The sequence below is a fragment of the Mauremys mutica genome, chromosome 23, assembly GCF_020497125.1.
Source record: "Mauremys mutica isolate MM-2020 ecotype Southern chromosome 23, ASM2049712v1, whole genome shotgun sequence".
Lineage (NCBI taxonomy): Eukaryota > Metazoa > Chordata > Testudines > Geoemydidae > Mauremys > Mauremys mutica.
Window position 1 is genome coordinate 5001921 of NC_059094.1, and position 18273 is coordinate 5020193.

Below are 18273 nucleotides of genomic sequence, written 5' to 3' on the forward strand. Positions count from 1 at the left end.
CCTTGGCCCAGGGAAGGCGGGGCTTGTGGGGGCGGTACTATATGTTCGTTGGGAAACGTGGCTTTTCGGCGAGTGGGCGGGGCTTTGTGTCTATGGGCGGAGCTTTATGACAAGTGGGCAGGGTTTGTGTGTGGGCGGGGTCTGTGGGGCGTAGGGCTCGGGGGTTAGGTGAGGGGCGTGACTCTGTAGTAAGGCGGGAGACTGGGGGCAGGATCTAACGCCAAGGGGCGGGGCACTGGGCAGGTCCGTAGCGAAGGGCGTGGCGGTGGCTGTGGTCTCGCTCTGACTGGCTCCGAAACTCCGTTGCCCTGGGTTACTCACCGATACAGCAGGTAGCCTGACGTCATTGGTGGGCGGAAACCCTTTGCGAGCGAGACTTGTCTGCCCCGCCCCGTTAGGAGGCTTCCCATCGGCCCAATGGGAAAGCGCGATGGGCCGGGCCTGTGCCGCGTTCTTCCAATGAGAAGGGGGCGGTCGGTTCGGGCCGCTATAACAGGGGGGAGGGGGCAGAGCACGCGCCCTCTGGCCCAGCGACGCCTGCCTGGGGGAGCCCGGGCAGCAGGACGGGGGGGGGCAATTGTGGGGGTGGAAGGAAGGGGGTGGGTAGTTGGGTGGGAGGAAGGGGGATGGGTAGTTGGGGGGGCAGGCGTGGGGGGTGGAAGGAAGGGGGATGGGTAGTTGGGGGGCAGTTGTGAGGGGGATGGGTAGTTGGGGGGGCAGTCTTGGGGGGGTGGGAGGAAGGGGGATGGGTAGTTGGGGGGCAGGCGTGGGGGGTGGGAGGAAGGGGGATGGGTAGTTGGGGGGGCAGGCGTGAGAGGAAGGGGGGTGGGTAGTTGGGGGGCAGGCGTGGGGGGTGGGAGGAAGGGGGATGGGTAGTTGGGGGGGCAGGCTTGGGGGGGTGGAAGGAAGGGGGATGGGTAGTTGGGGGGGCAGGCGTGGGAGGAAGGGGGATGGGTAGTTGGGGGGGCAGGCGTGGGGGGTGGGAGGAAGGGGGATGGGTAGTTGGGGGGGCAGGCGTGGGAGGAAGGGGGATGGGTAGTTGGGGAAGGCGTGGGAGGAAGGGGGATGGGTAGTTGGGGGGCAGGTGTGGGGGGTGGGAGGAAGGGGGATGGGTAGTTGGGGGGGCAGGCGTGGGGGGTGGGAGGAAGGGGGAAGGGTAGTTGGGTAGGAGGAAGGGGGATGGGTAGTTGGGGGGGCAGGCGTGGGGGGTGGGAGGAAGGGGGTGGGTAGCTGTGGGGCAGTTGTGAGGGGGATGGGTAGTTGGTGGGGCAGTCTTGGGGGGGGTAGGAGGAAGGGGGATGGGTAGTTGGGGGGCAGGCTTGGGGGGGTGGGAGGAAGGGGGATGGGTAGTTGGGGGGCAGGCTTGGGGGGGTGGGAGGAAGGGGGATGGGTAGTTGGGGGGCAGGCGTGGGGGTGGGTGGGAAGAGGGGGGAGGGGTCGTGGGGGGGGAAGGCTGGGGGGTGGGTGGGAGGACGGGGGTGGCGTAGTGGGGGGGGCAGGGGTGGGAGGAAGGGGGATGGGTAGTTGGGGGCAGGCTTGGGGGGGTGGGAGGAAGGGGGATGGGTAGTTGGGGGGCAGGCTTGGGGGTGGGAGCGAGCAAGCGGGCGGGGGAGATGGGGGGCAGCCTTGGGGGGTATGAGGAAGGCGGGGGGGTAGTAGGGGGCCAGTTGGGAGGGGGGTGGGTAGTTGTGGGGGGCAGGCGGGGGGGTGGGAGGAAGGGGGATGGGTAGTTGGGGGGGCAGGCGTGCGGGGTGGGAGGAAGGGGGATGGGTAGTTGGGGGCAGGCTTGGGGGGGTGGGTGGGAGGAAAGGGGATGGGTAGTTGGGGGGCAGGCTTGGGGGGGTGGGTGGGAGGAAGGGGGATGGGTAGTTGGGGGGCAGGCTTGGGGGTGGGTGGGAGGAAGGGGGATGGGTAGTTGGGGGGGCAGGCGTGGGGGGTGGGAGGAAGGGGGATGGGTAGTTGGGGGGGCAGGCGTGGGGGGTGGGAGGAAGGGGGATGGGTAGTTGGGTGGGAGGAAGGGGGATGGGTAGTTGGGGGGGCAGGCGTGGGGGGTGGGAGGAAGGGGGTGGGTAGCTGTGGGGCAGTTGTGGGGGGGATGGGTCGGTGGGGGGCAGTGTTGGGGGGGTTGGAGGAAGGGGGATGGGTAGTTGGGGGGCAGGCTTGGGGGGGTGGGAGGAAGGGGGATGGGTAGATGGGGGGCAGGCTAGGGGGTGGGTGGGAGGAAGGGGGATGGGTAGTGGGGGGGGCCGGCGGGGGGGGGTGGGATGAAGGGGGATGGGTAGTTGGGGGGCAGGCTTGGGGGGGTGGGAGGAAGGGGGATGGGTAGTTGGGGGGCAGGCTTGGGGAGGTGGGAGGAAGGGGGATGGGTAGTTGGGGGGCAGTTGTGAGGGGGATGGGTAGTTGGGGGGGCAGGCTTGGGGGTGGGTGGGAGGAAGGGGGATGGGTAGTTGGGGGGCAGGCGTGGGGGGTATGAGGAAGGGGGGTGGGTAGTTGGGGGCCAGTTGTGAGGGGGGTGGGTAGTTGTGGGGGGCAGGCGTGGGGGGTGGGAGGAAGGGGGATGGGTAGTTGGGGGGGCAGGCGTGGGGGGTGGGAGGAAGGGGGATGGGTAGTTGGGGGGCAGGCTTGGGGAGGTGGGAGGAAGGGGGATGGGTAGTTGGGGGGCAGGCGTGGGGGGTGGGTGGGAGGAAGGGGGATGGGTAGTTGGGGGGCAGGCGTGGGGGGTGGGTGGGAGGAAGGGGGGTGGGTAGTTGGGGGCCAGTTGTGAGGGGGATGGGTAGTTGTGGGGGGCGTGGGGTTGAGGCAGTTGTGTGGGGCGGGGTCGCTGCTGGAGGCGGGAGTCCCCCGCAGCCCGCCCCGCCCCGGCGCTAGCCCTGGGGAGGGGCCGAGGCGGGCGGGGACGGCCCGGCCGCTGTCCCCGCCCCGCGTCCCGCCCCTCCCGGAGGTGCCGCCGGCTGCGGTGGCGGGCGCTGCTGGTGCGTTGGCGGCGCGGGGCACGGTGCAGAGGACAGGGGCAGCCGCCGCCTCAGCATGGTGCCGTCCAGCCCCGTCCCGGGAGAGAGGCGGCGTCAGCCCAGGGCGGCGGCAGCGGGGAAGGCGCAGCGCGGAGCTGGGGCCCGCGGCGCCGGCAGGTGCTAGGTGCGGGGCGTGTGCCCGCCCGAGCCGCGCTGCCTGGCCGCTCTCGGGCTCGGCTGCGGTGGAGGCCACTTGTGCACAGGCGGCGGGATCCGCCAGTCCCGGGCCGGGAGCCGGCCGCTGCCAGGTGCGTGCGGCCGTGAGCATGCCCGCCTCGGCTCCGCCGCCCTGCCACCCACCTGCCGGGGAGCGGCCAGCCCAGCCGTAAGGAGGGGCCGCCCTGCCTGCCGCCGGAGCCCTGCCCGCCGCCGGAGCCCTGCCCTCCCAGCCCCCGGTGACCTGACCTCGCCTCCTCTCTGTGTTCCCGCGGGGGCCGGCGTGAGAGAGCCGGGCTCAGCCCGCCCCAGGCTGCCCGGCTACTTGCCCAGGTGACCAGCTGGGATCCCCGGACTTGCCCGCAGCCTTCCCGGGAGGGCGCCTCTCCCGCCCGCCCGCCGCCCGGGCTCCGGAGCATCTGTTGCTGACTGAACAGCCTGGCCCCGATGGATGCAGCCGCCCTCGCCAGCCCCCGCCCGCCATGCCCTTCGGGCTGAGCCCCCCGGCGCTGGGGCCGTTCCTTACGGGGGAGCTCCGCGCCCGTCCCTGCCTCGGGAGCCCCCATCGCGCAGCCCCCCATCCGAGCTCTCGCGTTACACTGCTGCTGGCTGCCATGGGGCTGGGGCCAGCTGCCTCCTAGGTGCCGGCGCTCGGCTTCGGACTGCTGTGCATCCTCTCCCCGCTGCCGGGGCCTCGTCTCCCCTCCCCGCTGCACTCCAGGGTCGGCCCCGGGGGCTGCCGTCCTCCCCCGCCCCCTGCCTCTGCCGTGAGCGCTCGTCCTGGTCCGCTCCCCGCCGTCTCTCCCTCTCCCCGGCCGTGCGGAAACCTGCCGTGACTCCGCGGGGGAGGCGGAGCGGGGGGAACATGGAAGAGAAGCGGCAGGCGCATCAGGTTGAAATCGACCCGGATTTTGAACCCCAGAGCCGGCCCCGTTCCTGCACCTGGCCGCTGCCTCACCCCGACTTCCCCGGGGAGGAGGAGGACGGAGGCGCGGCGGCAGCCGGTGGCTCCCGAGCCCCCGCGGCCGGCGGAGCGGCAGAGGGCTCGGAGAACACGGGAGCCGTGGCGGATCGCAAAGCCGCTTCGGCGCTGCCTTCGCTGGGGGCGGATGTTGGACAGCTCCGCAAGGCGAAGAACTCGCGGCGCAATGCCTGGGGCAACCTGTCCTACGCGGATCTCATCACCAAGGCCATCGAGAGCTCCCCGGAGAAGCGGCTCACCTTGTCCCAGATCTACGACTGGATGGTCAGATACGTCCCCTACTTTAAGGATAAAGGAGACAGCAACAGCTCTGCCGGCTGGAAGGTACGTGCAGCGCCCGCCTGGGGCAGAGCAGTGCCCGCGCCTCCCTGCCCGCAGGCGCCAGCCAAGTTTAATTTAAATCCATGTGTGCGCCCAGGGAGGCTGTGTTGAATTAATCTGTGTGGTCAGGGGCTGCGCCTGCAGCTGCCCATTTCCATGCAGGGAGCGGACAAGTTTCTCTGTCTGCCATCAGAAAAACCTGCTCGGTCCCTGCTTGTGACCAGAGTTTCATTAAGGCGATACATGTGGTCCGAGGCTGTGGCCATATCAGTGCATGTGTGGCTAGGGGACAGGCAGCTTGATTCCTCTGTGTGCTCAGAACTCTCGTTTTCACCCAGAGCTGGCATAGGAGAGATTTCCTAGCCACATTGGTGCATCTGCAGATAGGGGAGCAGCAAGTTTTCCCAGCTTCTCTAGGGTGGGGAGAGAGAAAAGGTTCCTGTTGCCTTGTGTGTGTTAGCAGGGAGATCCCTACCAGGCTCGCTTGTCTGCAGCAGCTCCCATTCACCTGGTCACCCATTCACCTGGTCACCCATTCTGAATGGCCTGGCCGAGGGGTCAGTCTGGCCCTCGGTTCTTGCTGCAGTTGTGTTATAACTGCCCATGCACCTGCCCATCTGGAAAGGACCCTGGGCAGCAGAAGCGGGGAGGTGCTTGTGTGTGCATGACTCTGTCTCCTGCTGGTGTTAATTGAACCCTGATTGCCCCTTCCCTCCCTTTTCCCCATGTGGTGATGTGTTAAATCTTTGTTCTTGGATTGCATTTTAGAGGAAGGAGTCTGAGAACAAGGGGTCTGGGGGAGAGGGGAGAAATCCATGTCTGCCACATGAGAAGTGACTGGCTCACCTCTGTCAGATGCTGGCAGGGCTAGTGGCCAGCAGAGCTGGAATCAGACATGTGACCGCGGTCTTGGCTCCGGGTCTGTCAGGATAAAAATTGGTGTTGTGTTAGAAGCCGTCTTTGCCTGCCATATGTGAGCATTAGAGCATTATTAATTACAGCGCTGCCAATCCCCAGCACTGCGTGTGTGTGTGCGTGTGTGGGGGGGTTACATGGGTGATCGGGATTTTCCCAGCAGCATAATGTGCTTCTGTTGCATGGTCAGTAAGGTGAGATTAGGGGAGTCCTGTCCTACAGTCCTAGAGCTAAATATGCCTGCTTTGCCCAGAGAGGCTGTAGCATTGCTAAGTGTCTGACGGCAGCGCGGCAGAAGGCTCTTCACAAACAGGTGTGCTCCATAGAAATGGCTTTGTGAGGCGCCTTTCGCTGTACATGTGGGAGGCTTGGGCAGAGCAGGGTTTAACTCTTGCAGCGCTGTGAGGGGAAACAGGCACTGAGGTCTTTCCCCGCAGAAGGTGCTGTGCTTCCCTTCCCTCCCCTCCCCTCAGGTGCACGCACACAGCTCTCTGGTCGCGGGATTTGGTTTCACTGGCAGCACTCCAAGCTGTTGCCTTTGGTTTGTTAAATATTTCTGTCAGCAACCATCGATCCCCTTACTGTGTTTTCCTGTGGAGCTGTGTTTCGCTGACACTCCTAGAGCCAAGCAGTGGGGGGAGAGGCTGTGCTGAGCTCAGTCGCACCTGCCGGCTAAGGTGTTGTCTGTCACAGTACCCTGCCCAGTAGGAAAGGGCACTTACAAAATGACTGACACTTGGAGACACACCTTGTGTTAGCAACACTTGGCAGAGTGGAGAGATTGCCTTGTGTCTAGATGGTGTCAGTAAACTAGTAGGTGGCTTCGCTTTACCCCTCCCCTAAACCCTGTTACCTCCAGTGTGATTAGTGGATAACAAGCAGTGTGTTCATTCATAGTAGAGCTGCTGTGGGATATGGGCCAAACTCTGTCCTGGCACTAGCGAATCCAGCTCCCATTGGGGTCAGGAGGAGTTGGGCCCATTTCTGTCCTTGCTGAGCCTACCCCCACCTCCTCCTAATGACTTGTAGGCTGCGCTGCTCTGGCCCCAGGGGATGTCATAGACTATCAGGGTTGGACGAGACCTCAGGAGCTCATCTAGTCCAACCCCCTGCTCAAAGCAGGACCAACCCCAACTGAATCATCCCAGCTAGGGCTTTGTCAAGCCTGACCTTAAAACCCCCTAAGGATGGAGATTCCAGCACCTCCCTAGGGAACCCAGTCCAGTGCTTCACCACCCTCCTAGTGGAAAAAGTTTTTCCTAATATCCAACCTAAATCTGCCCCACTGCAACTTGAAACCATTGAACCATGTCCCTAGCTGCTCTATAAGACCTTTGTGAAGAACTAACTCCAGTAGCTCAGGTGTGCAGATATCATGGTGGTCACTTATATTAGCATTGTCCCTGAGGTCCCCACTGAGAACAGGCCCCATTGTGCTAGGGGTTGTGTAGATGGGCTCTGCCCCATAAAGCTTATGCTTTACGTAGCCATGACAGACAAAAGGAGGATTGTTAACCCCACTCTACAGATGGTGGAACAGAGAAAGGCAGTGACTTGCTCACGCTGACACATGGAGTGTGTAGCAGAGCCAGGAATCCAACCTAGATCTCCTGAGTCCCAGTCCAGTGCTTTAACCTTAAGCCCATCCTCCTGGAGAAGGAGCCTCAATAGAACAGAGGAGAATGACTGTTTTACAGATATGTGCCAAGTAGAAGCTTCCGCTGTAAAGGAGAAAATTGTAGGGTGATGAGTACGTGGGGAACTCTGACCAAAGAGCACATGAAATCAGTGCTTAGGGACTGGTGGCAGACACACCCACTGAAGTATCAAGGGACTGGGAAGGGCCAGAGACAGCACAAGGTGGCTGGGGAAAGGTGTCTGAGTGGTAGTCATTAGAGAGCCACAAAACTCCATCACTGGAGGATGTGAGCACTGGGCTTCCTTGGGGAACTGAAATGTTATTGGGTGCTCCTAGGCAGATGCCACGTTCCACCCCAGAGGTGGTTGCATTTCAGTAGTGGGAAAAGAGATTCCCTTTCTATCTCTTTGTCAGCTCCCTGGGATGTTTGTGTTATTTAACGAGTGTAAAAAATGCTGTATGATTGCCAGATGTACAGGCTCCTGGAAGGATAAAGGGTTCTTATTATTGCTATGGTGGGAGGGGAGAAGGGGGCTTGGGGAGGGTGGGAGCAGTGGTGAGGAGTCGGCAAGTTTGCAAACTACGACCTCACTAGAAGGAGACTGAGAGGGTTGAGGATTGTGTCTCTAGTGGCATGATGCTGGCACTGATGTGGCATATGGGAGGTGGAAATTTACCAGCTGGGATAAAAGCTTCTGCTCATGGGCAGAGCGCTGGCCGAGGGTGGTGTGTGGGCTGAGCGCCAGGTTTGGAGTGGGGCACAAAGCCTTTCCTTGTAACATGCTAGCACCAGGGGTTGAGCTGCCTGCAGCTTGCAAGCAGGACCAAAGGGGGTCCCCCTGTGGGACGTGCGAGGATTCAGACAAGCACAGTGGGGCACTGCACAAACCGCTAGGGTGGGGCTGGTAACAGGTTTGGGCTTGCAATCGTGCAAACGTCGGGATGAGCAGCGACTTTGGCCTTTCAGCAGTAAGGGCTTGAATGTAACTCTTGCTTTTGCAGCCCAACCTTGGACAGGGTGAGGACTAAGGGGTTTCCTGTCTGGAGAGCAGGTGTGTCAGAATCGGGAACTATCCCCAGCATTCCCGCTAATGCACCTCACTGTCTGTACGTCACGGCCCCCTGCAGCCCACAACTCAGAGGCCAGACAACTTCGTAGCATGATGGGCTGGTGCTCTCTAAAGCATCCACTAGGGAGCACTTGTGCATGATGCAGCTTGCACTGCTGCTTCCGTTCCCCACCGAGAGACTGGAGAGCATTCCTTATCTACCCTGTGGGGCAGGGAGGGTCTCACCTACCTTCTGGAGCAGGCCACGTACCCTCACAGCGCCACGTGCACCTTAATAGCAACAGTGAGCAAAGATTGTTGTGTTGCTGCCGGCCCCGAGGGGAATCACTGATTTAATCAAGTGTTTGCATGAAAGGGGCTTCATCTGGAGCATGGCCTCCTCGTGGGAGCATGTTCTCCCTGGAGAATGACACCCTGAGACAGGCATGCAATTTGGGAAAGAGTGACTCACCTGGCCAGATGTGGCTGCTGGACACCCCCTCCCCCCGTGTGGAACGCACAATGCTGCAGCGAAGCTGGGAGCATGGTTGGAGCCAGGATGGGGTCTAGAGCTCCAGCACCTGCCTTGAGGGAGAAGAGAGGCTTGTGCACTCGGAGAGCCGAAGTTCAGCTGGGGCCTCTCCCAGCTCTGCTCCGAGGACATTAGGGTGGCAGGCCTGTGGACTCCTGCTCGGGAAACTGCTGCTGCAGCTGTGGAAGGAGGCAGGAACAAAGGATCCGTCAGGTGTTCAGCCATTTTTGGGCATTAGTGGGCAGTTTGTCTGGGCAGACCCGTCCGCCCTGCTTGGCAAAGGGATCCCAGGCAGCCGGGTGCATTCCATGACCCAGAGGATTTGGTAAAGGGGTTGGGGGTAAGTGCAATTTGCCTCCTGGGCCCTGGCCAGAGGAGACCTATTCCCATGGATGGCAGGTAGTTCCCGCCCTGGCTCATGGCAAGTGGCGTTTCTGTGCCTCTTGCCCGGGCTGAGAGCAGGAGGGTTTGTCTGCAGTGTGGCACAGCTGCAGTAAGTAACGACTCATCTCTTGCAGCCTCCCAGTGACATTCAGACCGTGTCTGACACCTCCCACACAAGAACAGCTGTCAGCAAGCCGCCTGCCCAGTTCCCAGTGTTGCACAGTTAGCGGGAAGGCCCCATCGGGAGCACGAACGCGGCAGAACACCTCTGTGCGGGCCCTGACAGCAGCATTCCCTGAGGCACATGGCCCTTGTGAATTTGGGAAGAGCGGGGTTTCCAGTACCCCTGAGCCAGGAGCCCTGGGAGGGTACATGGCTCTTTCCCTGTCTGTATCAGGGCACTCTGGACCCGCATTCCCTGCCTGTGCTTGCTGTTGGGAGGGCCTGTAGCAGCCCCTGTGTGCTTTGGATCGATGTGCTAAATACCCCTGTGGTCTCCTTGTCCTTCTTGTGGTGGTGGTTGCTAAACCTCTTGGTCCTGTGCTCCCGCAGTGATCCTTGCGTGTGCCGGAGGGGACCGCTTTCTCCTCTTCGCCGGCGGCCGAAGAAGCAAGGCTGCCATGGAGCTTTGCTGAGCCAGGCACTGGGCTCTCTTGGCCGGGGTCAATGAGTCCTGCGTGTCCAGCAGCAGCCACACCTGAACTGGGGGTTGGGGGGGTGTTGGTTTGTGATCCTGTGAAGTGTCAGTGTGCTATGGGTTCAATGGCAGACCTGCTGTCTCCCATGCAGCACCCCACGTAGCGTGGCAGGGAGCCTGGCCTGCCCAGTGCTCGGAGCTGGCACAACGTTTCTCTCTGCCTTCTCCCTGACAGTTTCTGCTCCTTTAATCTGGGGATGTGAGCGGGGGCTGGGAGGGAGCTGGTGAAAGGCCGAAGCACACACCCCACAGTGACAGCCTCTGTCTGCACCCTGTTTCCCAGGCCTCGCCCCGGACACTGTCCTGTCGGGTCCCTGACCCCAGCCTGCAGCACAGCTGCCTTCCTCCCCCTCCTGCCCCAGCAGAGCCAAGCCTGGCTCCCGGGAATGCCTCCCCTCGACGCACAGCCCCCTCCACAGTGCCAATGGCGCTACGCTCCCCTGACTGCCCCCTCTCCTGGCACCAGTGCTGGCGGCGGGCGGACCTGGAGTAACGGGCAGTAATGAGCTGTTCACTGCTTATTGCAGAGGCTGCTCCTCCCCCCTCCTGCCCCAAGCCTGGGAGAGGCATCCTGGCTCTAAAGCGTTTCATTACTGACAGCAGTGTTGGAAGGGGGTCTCGGATAACAGGGGTTTGCCTTTCATGAGCCCCCTGTGCAAGTGTCATGATCCCAGTGCATTGCCCTGAACGAGGGTGAGGCTGCTGAACTCAAGCCTGATTTCTTGGGTGACTTGCCTCAGGCTACGCAGTGCTGGAACCGGGAGTTAAATCCTGACTCCTGACCTCCTCTGCCCACTGGACGCCGCCCCCCACCCTGAGCCAGGGCTCCTGCTCTAACCACTAGACTGGGCTTCCTCTCAGAGCCAAAAACCGAACCAGGAGCTCCAGCTTTAACCCCTTTTGGAGCTCCTGACTCCTACCCTGCTCTAGACATGCAGCATCTCTCCTCCCCACAACCACACAGAGCCGTGCCTGGTGCTCGGCAGACCTGTTGGGGGCTCTCCAGGAATTGAATACGTCTTTCAGGGCCAACCTGCTGCGTATGCCAGCTAGAGGGAAGCTGGGTGTCTTTGGGAATCTCTCCTGCACGCACACTGCTCCTTGGTTGACCCTCGGGCATTCTTTAGCGTTCACTGCCGTTTCCTCCTGCCCCAGACCTGCACAGGATGGTGGTTTCAGTGTCCTTGGGCGAGGGCTGAGTGGGCTTTGTCTCTGCAGTGAGAGAATGCAAGCCCAGTGCACAGGGATCTGAGTTCAGCTGGACTGTCTGGGAGCCTGCAGGCGAGATGACGGACTGCTCAGAAGCCATGTTCTGCCCCCACCCGAGCCTAAGGGTGGGAATAGCTGCTGGAGCGGCCAAATAATGAGAGCACATTTTCTCTCCCCTCCTGGAGCCCTTCTCGTCCAGTCAGCTCACAGCCCTTTGCAGTCATTAACATCCCCTCCAATGCAGTGGGTGGCAGTAGCCCTGCCTTACATTTGGGGAAACTGAGGCACGGTGTTTAAATGACTTGCTTCCAGTGGCTAAAGGGGAGCTCTGCTCTGGAGTCCCGCTCAGGGGCATGTCCTGGGGACTCCCAGTATGCGATGTGAGTGGCAGCACACCCTCTGTGCTGTTATGCCAGGCACGTGCGCCAGAAACTGCTGCTTTTTCCCAGTGCGGGGCAGGCAGTGCCTGTGACTGACAGTTCTGCTTAATTAGGGAGTTGTTATTTTATCAATTCCAAAGCGCTTGAAGTTTTCTGCTCCAGCTCACGCTTTCCACTTGTTAATGGGAAACCAACACCCTCCATCAAAAGGCAGAAGCTCTGATTCTAAGTTTGACGTCCAAAATATAAGACTCAAGCAATCAGCTGGTGGATGGCTGCTTGATGTAGCTCTGACAGTGCTGAATGCTTTCCGTTCTGAGCCCTCCCTGGCCCATGGTGCACTTTGCCCTCAGCCGAACAGCACTGCAGCCATAGGCCAGGGAAGGCTTGCATAGGGGCAGGGTGGAAGACCCATTGCTTGGGACATTTCAGCTTGGGCTGAGTAAAGTGTGGCCCCTCTTACCCCGCTGCAAGGCAAGAGCAAGGGGAGTAATGCAGTGGGCATTATAATGTGATGGATTCATTTCTGGAACACAGCGCCCCCTCCCAGGAGGGTGGAGGAATGACAGGTAGCAGCTCGCTGCCGCCCATTGCCTGCTCCTCCCAGCACAAAGCAGCAGGAGCTGACGCTGCGTGGAGAGAAGGAGCCCTTCGCTTCTCTGCTTGCTTTGAAATTCTCTGTGCACCCGCACCCGCCCTGAGGGTGGCTTTGGGGCTTGGTCCGCATGCCATTATCCCGGGTTAATGAGAGGTGTGATTTTTAAACCCATTTAGTTAAACTGCTATAACCTCCTATGCAGCTGCTTTTATGTGGGTATAACTTAGATCTGTCAGGAACTGATTAAGCCCTTGGAGGTCCGCATGGGGGTTTGCACCGGGTTAGCAAGAGGCTGAAAATTGCACATTGGGAGCAGCTATCTCCTGTAGGCAGGCAGGGTCTGCACCGCTAACAGGTTGGAATGAGGGGTGGAATGGCTGAAGCGAGAGGTGGGGCAGGAAGTGAGGGGGTTAATGGGGAGCTGCTGAGCTTGGGGTGCCTGTCTCTTGTTATACCTGTCCCTGGGCAGCCCTCATGAGCCCAGATACTCTATTCCTCTGGCCCCCTCCCTGGGGGAAACACCCTCGCCTCTCTTGGGCTGGCAGCTTGGGCCCATGCTGCACCACCCGGGCCACCCACCAAGTTCCAGGTTGTTTCAATTTCCCATTAGCCTCTGTGCAGCTGAGAGCAAAGTTACTTTTGCTCCTGGGCAGCCGGTTCAGCAGCAGCGGCTGGCCACTGTGGACTCTCTGTGCCTCCCTTACTCTACTCTCCTTCCTCTCCATCTGTGGAGATCATTCCCCAGTGCTGCAGGACATTAGCGAGCTCCCTTTTCATGGGTGCCAGGTTTGTATCATTTTGGGTGGTGCTCAGAACATCCATAGAACAGACTGGGGCAACTGCCCCAGACCCTGTGCTTTGGGGGCCCCGTGCTTCAGGGGAATGCAGGGTCCAGGGTGACCTATGGGGTTAGCAGGGGACCTGGCGCCGGCAGCAGTGAGCGACCCGGCCCCAGCCCATCCTGCCAGCTCCCAGTGTCGCTCGGGAGGGGGCAGAAGCTGGAAAGAGGCAGGGTGGAGGCTTGGGGAAGAGGTGGAATGGGGGTGGCTAGGGAGTGGGGCGGGCTGGGGCCGGGTCGCTTGCTGCTGCCGGCACCAGCCCCCCCCCACTAGCCCCCCCCCACTAGCCCCCCAGGCTGCCCTGGCCCCTGTGTCCCCATGAAGCACGGTTGCCCCAGTCTGTCCTATGGATGTTCTGAGCACCCTAGTCACATCCCTTGGCCATCCCTCAGAGCTGTGCGTTGGTGACAATGGCTCTCGAAGTGCGGGGAGGGATGGAGCCAGCTCTTCCTAAACCCCTGGGGTCTAGCTGTGTGTGGGGGGGGAGGGGGGGCAGGGGCAGGAGAGCTGGGGTATGAGCACAAGGAATCCTCTCTAGCAGGGCTCCTCTCCTCCCCACAACATTTCTCTGGGCGCTCGGGGAGGTTTTCATCCTTTTTTCCCCTCTGAGTTGCTTCTCATGCAGCGCTAACTGCTGAAGTAACACAAACCTGCTAAATGGTCCAGCTTTATGATAACATAAAAATGATCCTACAGCAGTGAGTGGGGCTTTATTAACCCCCAGGGAGAGCTCCAAATGAACAGCTTGCTCTGCTCTGAGCTCTCTCTTCCCTTTATTTTTAATAACCACTGGAATATAAACTACACTTCAGCTGCTGGGGACTAGCAGGAGCACTTCCAGGAGGTCGCTCTCCAGCAGTCTGCTGCTGCCTCTCCCCCGCTCGGTCTCTCCTCCTCGCTCGCTGCAGCCTGACACGGGGAGGCAAGTGCCAAGATTCCTGGGCTAGGAAATGGATTTCCTGGCATTTGGAATTGTACTTAAAAGGCCTTGTAAATATTTTGGATTGACTCTGATCAGTTCAGGCTCAGCGCGGTGGCTGCTCTGAGATCCTGGACGCAGAAGGGCCCAGGTCATTAAAGGTGCTGAGGTACCAGGAACGGGCCCCAGGATCTGCTCTGTGCTGCTGCCCTTTGGAGAGTGATTTCCCAGGGACGCTCCCTGCTGGGACTGGTGTCGGTGCACCCTGCCTACTGCTCTAGGGCCACATTCTCAGCTGGTGTAAATCACCATCAGTCCATTGCAGCTCATGGGACTACATCATTTTACTCCAGCCAAGGGTTTGGCCTCTCGTTTTAGATCTCCTCAGTGGGGGCAGGGAGGGGAGCAAGAGGGAAACCAGGAAAAAGCAGGGTCCCCCATCCTCCCTCCACACACGACGAGGCTGGTGTGCTTAGACCACTGCCTGCATTCTGTCTCAGCGCTGGCCTTGGGCTTCAGCTGCCCAGCAAAGCGCCTGGAGAGAAGCCTGACAGACAGACAGCGTCCCGTCCCCCGAGTGATTCGCAGCATGTTCTCACCGAGCAGTGTGTTCCATCCCCTGGCAGGCCAGCGGTGATGGCAGGAAGGCGAGGAGCGTGGATTCCTTCGCAGTATGTGGGGCACATACAGATCCTCCCCCACTGCTCTGTTCTCCCAGTGCCCATCAAAGGTCAGGTTCTAGGAGCCCCCCCATTCACCTCTTGCATCACTCAGTTCTGGTATTCGTCTGTTCTAGGTGCAGCTGGTACTGCCACCTATAGTGAAGTTTGCCCTTTCCATTATAAGACCCTGTTTTCAGTTGCTTATAACTTTGCCAAGCATTAGCCATTTGGGCTGAAGCTTTCCACTCTGGGTTTCTGCCTCGGGCTGAATGTTTTGGAAGGTTTCAGTGAAAACGGTTGGGCTGTTTTCAAGAAGGAAATGAGGGGAAATGTGTTGTTTTGCTGATGTTAAAAAAAATCTTTGGGTTCTGTAGAAGTGCCAGCGCCTCATGCTTTATACCCGGGACTTGGAGTTTATCAGGGGGCTGAGCCTAGTGGCAGGGATGTGTCTTTTACTGTTCTCATGTTAAAACACCCACATTTGGCTAAGTTAGAAACTGCTGAACAATCAGTTTGCACATGCTCAGTAGAGACTTGTTAGAACTTGGCCGCTAAAGTCTCTGTAGATTCCTCCTGCGCTCAGCGTGCTGCAGGCCGGGGCTGCAGTGGCCGAACAGGACTTCCCCTGCAATTGCTTCTCCCAGCTGTTGGGGACTGTTACAACTCTGGGCACCAGAAATGAGGGTGTCCTCTGTGCTCTTAATGCTGTCCTGCTGTCTCTGGGGCAAGGGGGGGGAGGAGACTAGGCTGTGTGACGACTGCAGAGGGAGGGAATATGAGCTGGGCTGGGGGCAGAGGGAGCAGTGGAGGGAGAAGCAGCCTGGGTGGAGACGGGGCCTGGGAGCCAGGGGGGAAAGACTGAGATCAGACAAGGACCTGGGTTGGAGGGAGACTAGGACTGGGTAAGGGCAAAGCCTGGGACTAGGATGAGGAGGCAGGACAATGGCCAGGGTGGAAGGGGTCAGACATGGAGACACCAGCAGCAGCAGAGCAGAGTCTGCGGCCCGTAGAGCAGAGGTCTGCACAGTGGATTTCCTGCTGCCCCATGATGCCATGTGATGGAATTGGGGGGTGCTGCCTTTCCAACCCTGCTGCTGTGCCCCCCAAGGCAGCACCCTGTCAGGAAGTAGGTTGTTGCCCACCCAGCTGTGTTTATTTCCCCCTCTCTGTTGGCAGTCCTGTCCCTGCTCACATTACTTTTAATTAGCCAGACGCTTCCTGTCCGCTCCTCTCTCCTGCTGAAGGTGCCTGGTTATTGCGAGGTGAAAGGCACTTTGGGTTACAGAAGGACACTTGGAACAGGTTACCCGCTTGCTGCTGAAGCTCATTTTGGACGGCATCTGTTCATTATTATGTGTTGGCTTGGCCGCTTGCCAGCAAGGCAAGCCGAAAGCCCGACACAGACGTTGCTTTCAGCCGGTGGAGGAGAGAGGCTGCTCTCCCTGTCTCTGCCTCGCCCCAGGAAGGGGGAACACAGGCGCTCACTGTAGAACCATGGTGCTGGCGCTGTGTAGTCACAGAGGAGGGCATGGGCATGGGCATCCTCCCCTTGCAAACAGGGAGAGCCCAGCTTCCTAGAGCAGGGAACAGCAGCAGCTAATGCCTCCCCACAAGCCCCTTGCTGACGTAGGGGAAACTGAAGCACAGAGCAGCAAAGCCCACATTTAGCTGAGGGGGGAATAGACCCCAGGAGTGTTGGCTCCTTTCTCTAACTCCCCATGTGGGTTAATGTCTGGCAGGGAGAGCTGAGCTCTCGCAGTCCTCGGTCTCACACACTCCATTGCCGGAGCACCCACCATGCCAGCCTGTCTTCCTGTTCTCTTCCCAGCATCTGCCTCTCTCTGGTTCTGGAGAGCTGCAGCCCGTGCTGCTGGCTGGAAGCCTCATCATACGCCTCAGTCCCTGCACTCTGCCCGGCTGCGGCCTGGGGGCTGGAAACATAGAGAGCTTTCCTAGCATGGATCCCGACAAGGCTGAGGAGTTGAAGGAATGGACCAGCCCTGCTCCCAGGTTGAGTACCTGGCTCTGCATCTGCTGCTCACTGCCTCCAGTGCGTTGTTATAGCAGGACAGCCTGGAGACGTGGCTCATCTCACTGCTCCCCCAGACCCTGCGTGTCCCCCGCAGCCCTGCCTGGGGAGTGGTGGGGAGGCCTCCGGGAGCCAGCACAGTAGTGGTGGTTGTGTAGCACTTGGGGATGATGGCAGGGTCCCTGTTTTCCTCTGGTGTTGGGAGAAGGCCAGGGGAGTCACTGCCCATTGGCCCTACGTGGCACTGGGCTGGGAACTCCAAGATCTGGGTCCGTCCTGCTGCCCATGTGAATCCGAGAGCAGTGGAGGCCAGAACATGTGTGTTCAGCAATGAGCTGCTTGGTGTCAGGGCTGAGTGGCAAAGCAAGCAAGGGCGAGAGGCCTGTGCTGGGCCAAACCCAGGCCTGGCCTTAGCAGCCCCAGCCCCCGGGCAAGTGAGTGAGAGCACTCACCCCCACCCCCAGTGCCGCACGCACACACTCACAGGAGAGGGGCAGTGTCACTTCTGCTATCACAACTAGGTGCTTTTTCCAGGGCCCATCACCACAGTCTCTGGGCATTCAGCACAGATCTGGTTACAACACATCAGTGTGACACACATTCAGTACAAAGTAAATACACCCCACATGATTGTGCCTCCCTCACACTCACTAGTGCAGCCTCCTGTGTACACACATTGTCATACCTGCACACACGAATGTGCACACAGTCACCTGCGTGCACTTTGCTCACACACACTTGGACAGACACTCTAGCACTCCCAAGTGCACACACAACACTAATACCCTCATTAATACACACATTACACACTGAATGCCCATACGTAAACAAGCACATATTACACATTCCCCACATGTTCACATGCGCACCCCCAACACACAACATATGCACCACCAGCTGTGTGCGCAAACACATACACCCAGCATATTCACCCTGCGTGCTCACAACTGCCATATATACATGCTCACCCCTGCCCCCTTGTCCTTTCACACACCCACCCACCCACCGTCTGTAGAATTGCTTAGTGGGTGTGCACAGCAGATACTGGTAAATATTGTGACAGTCAAACTGGGTGAATAACTCAGCAGTCTGGCCCTTAACCAAACCTCCGCCTGGGCTAACCCCACCCTTTCTTTGGGGCGTTGGGGGGGAGAGTTCCCCATCTCTTCAGGGGGCTGAGAAAGGAAGAAGGAGCCTTTTTGTAGAGTTGTGGGTATCAAAGGGGCTGGAGCTCAGGGGTGCTTTTGAAGAACATGCTGTGTCTCGGGGAGCTCGGGGGAGGTCAAGACAGAGAAGCCGAGCAGACACCTTTGATTTGCTCAGAAAAAAGGGTTCTTAGAAGCCGCCTGCCACCTGGCACGATGCCAGCGATTGAGACGCGCCGAAGCAGACATGCCAAGCTGTAATTGCAGACAGACTCGTTCAAAGAGACGAGACGTTTATTTTTAACTTGTGTTAAGGTAATGCGCTGATCTCCAGACTGCAGGTTCAAAAGTTCACTGCCCCCAGCCCCCCAGCCTTCCCTGGAGTTGGGCTTGCAGTGAACGCGCAGTGGTCCTTCGCGTGCGGGGCGGCTCATCTGGCATTTCTCTAGACACCCCGTTCCTCTTCTGAGCAGCCTTTGTTGTCTCCCAGGGAGTCTGGCTCCTTTCATGTGGGGCGGGAGGAGCAGGCCCTCCGGGAACTGAACTCCAGGGAGGAGCGGGGAGCGTGTGAGGCTTTGCCAGCTCAGATTCCTGCCCCGCAGAGTGGGGCCTGCAGGCTCTGGTCAGCGCTGCCCCGGCCTGGAGGCTGCTAAGGAGCCATTCGAGCTCCACGTTCTCGTGTTTGTTAGCAGAGGGAAGGGGTGGGGGTCGTTGGCAGCTGGGCTTGAGCAAGTGGCGGGGATGTGGGCTGGTGTGCAGGGAGTATGACTGGGAGCCGGGAACTTGACACTGACCCCAGGGTGACC

The 18273-nt window shown here is 59.9% G+C and overlaps 1 protein-coding gene across 1 annotated transcript in view; it reads left to right on the top strand.

Moving 5' to 3' along the window:
• The first annotated feature begins 2927 nt into the window (after positions 1–2927).
• Positions 2928–18273, top strand: part of FOXO6 (forkhead box O6) — a 92321-nt gene continuing 76975 nt past the window's right edge. The window contains exon 1 of the mRNA XM_044997622.1: positions 2928–4473. Coding sequence (XP_044853557.1) covers positions 3619–4473 — 855 coding nt within the window. The 5' untranslated portion in view covers positions 2928–3618. The remainder of the gene's footprint in view (positions 4474–18273) is intronic.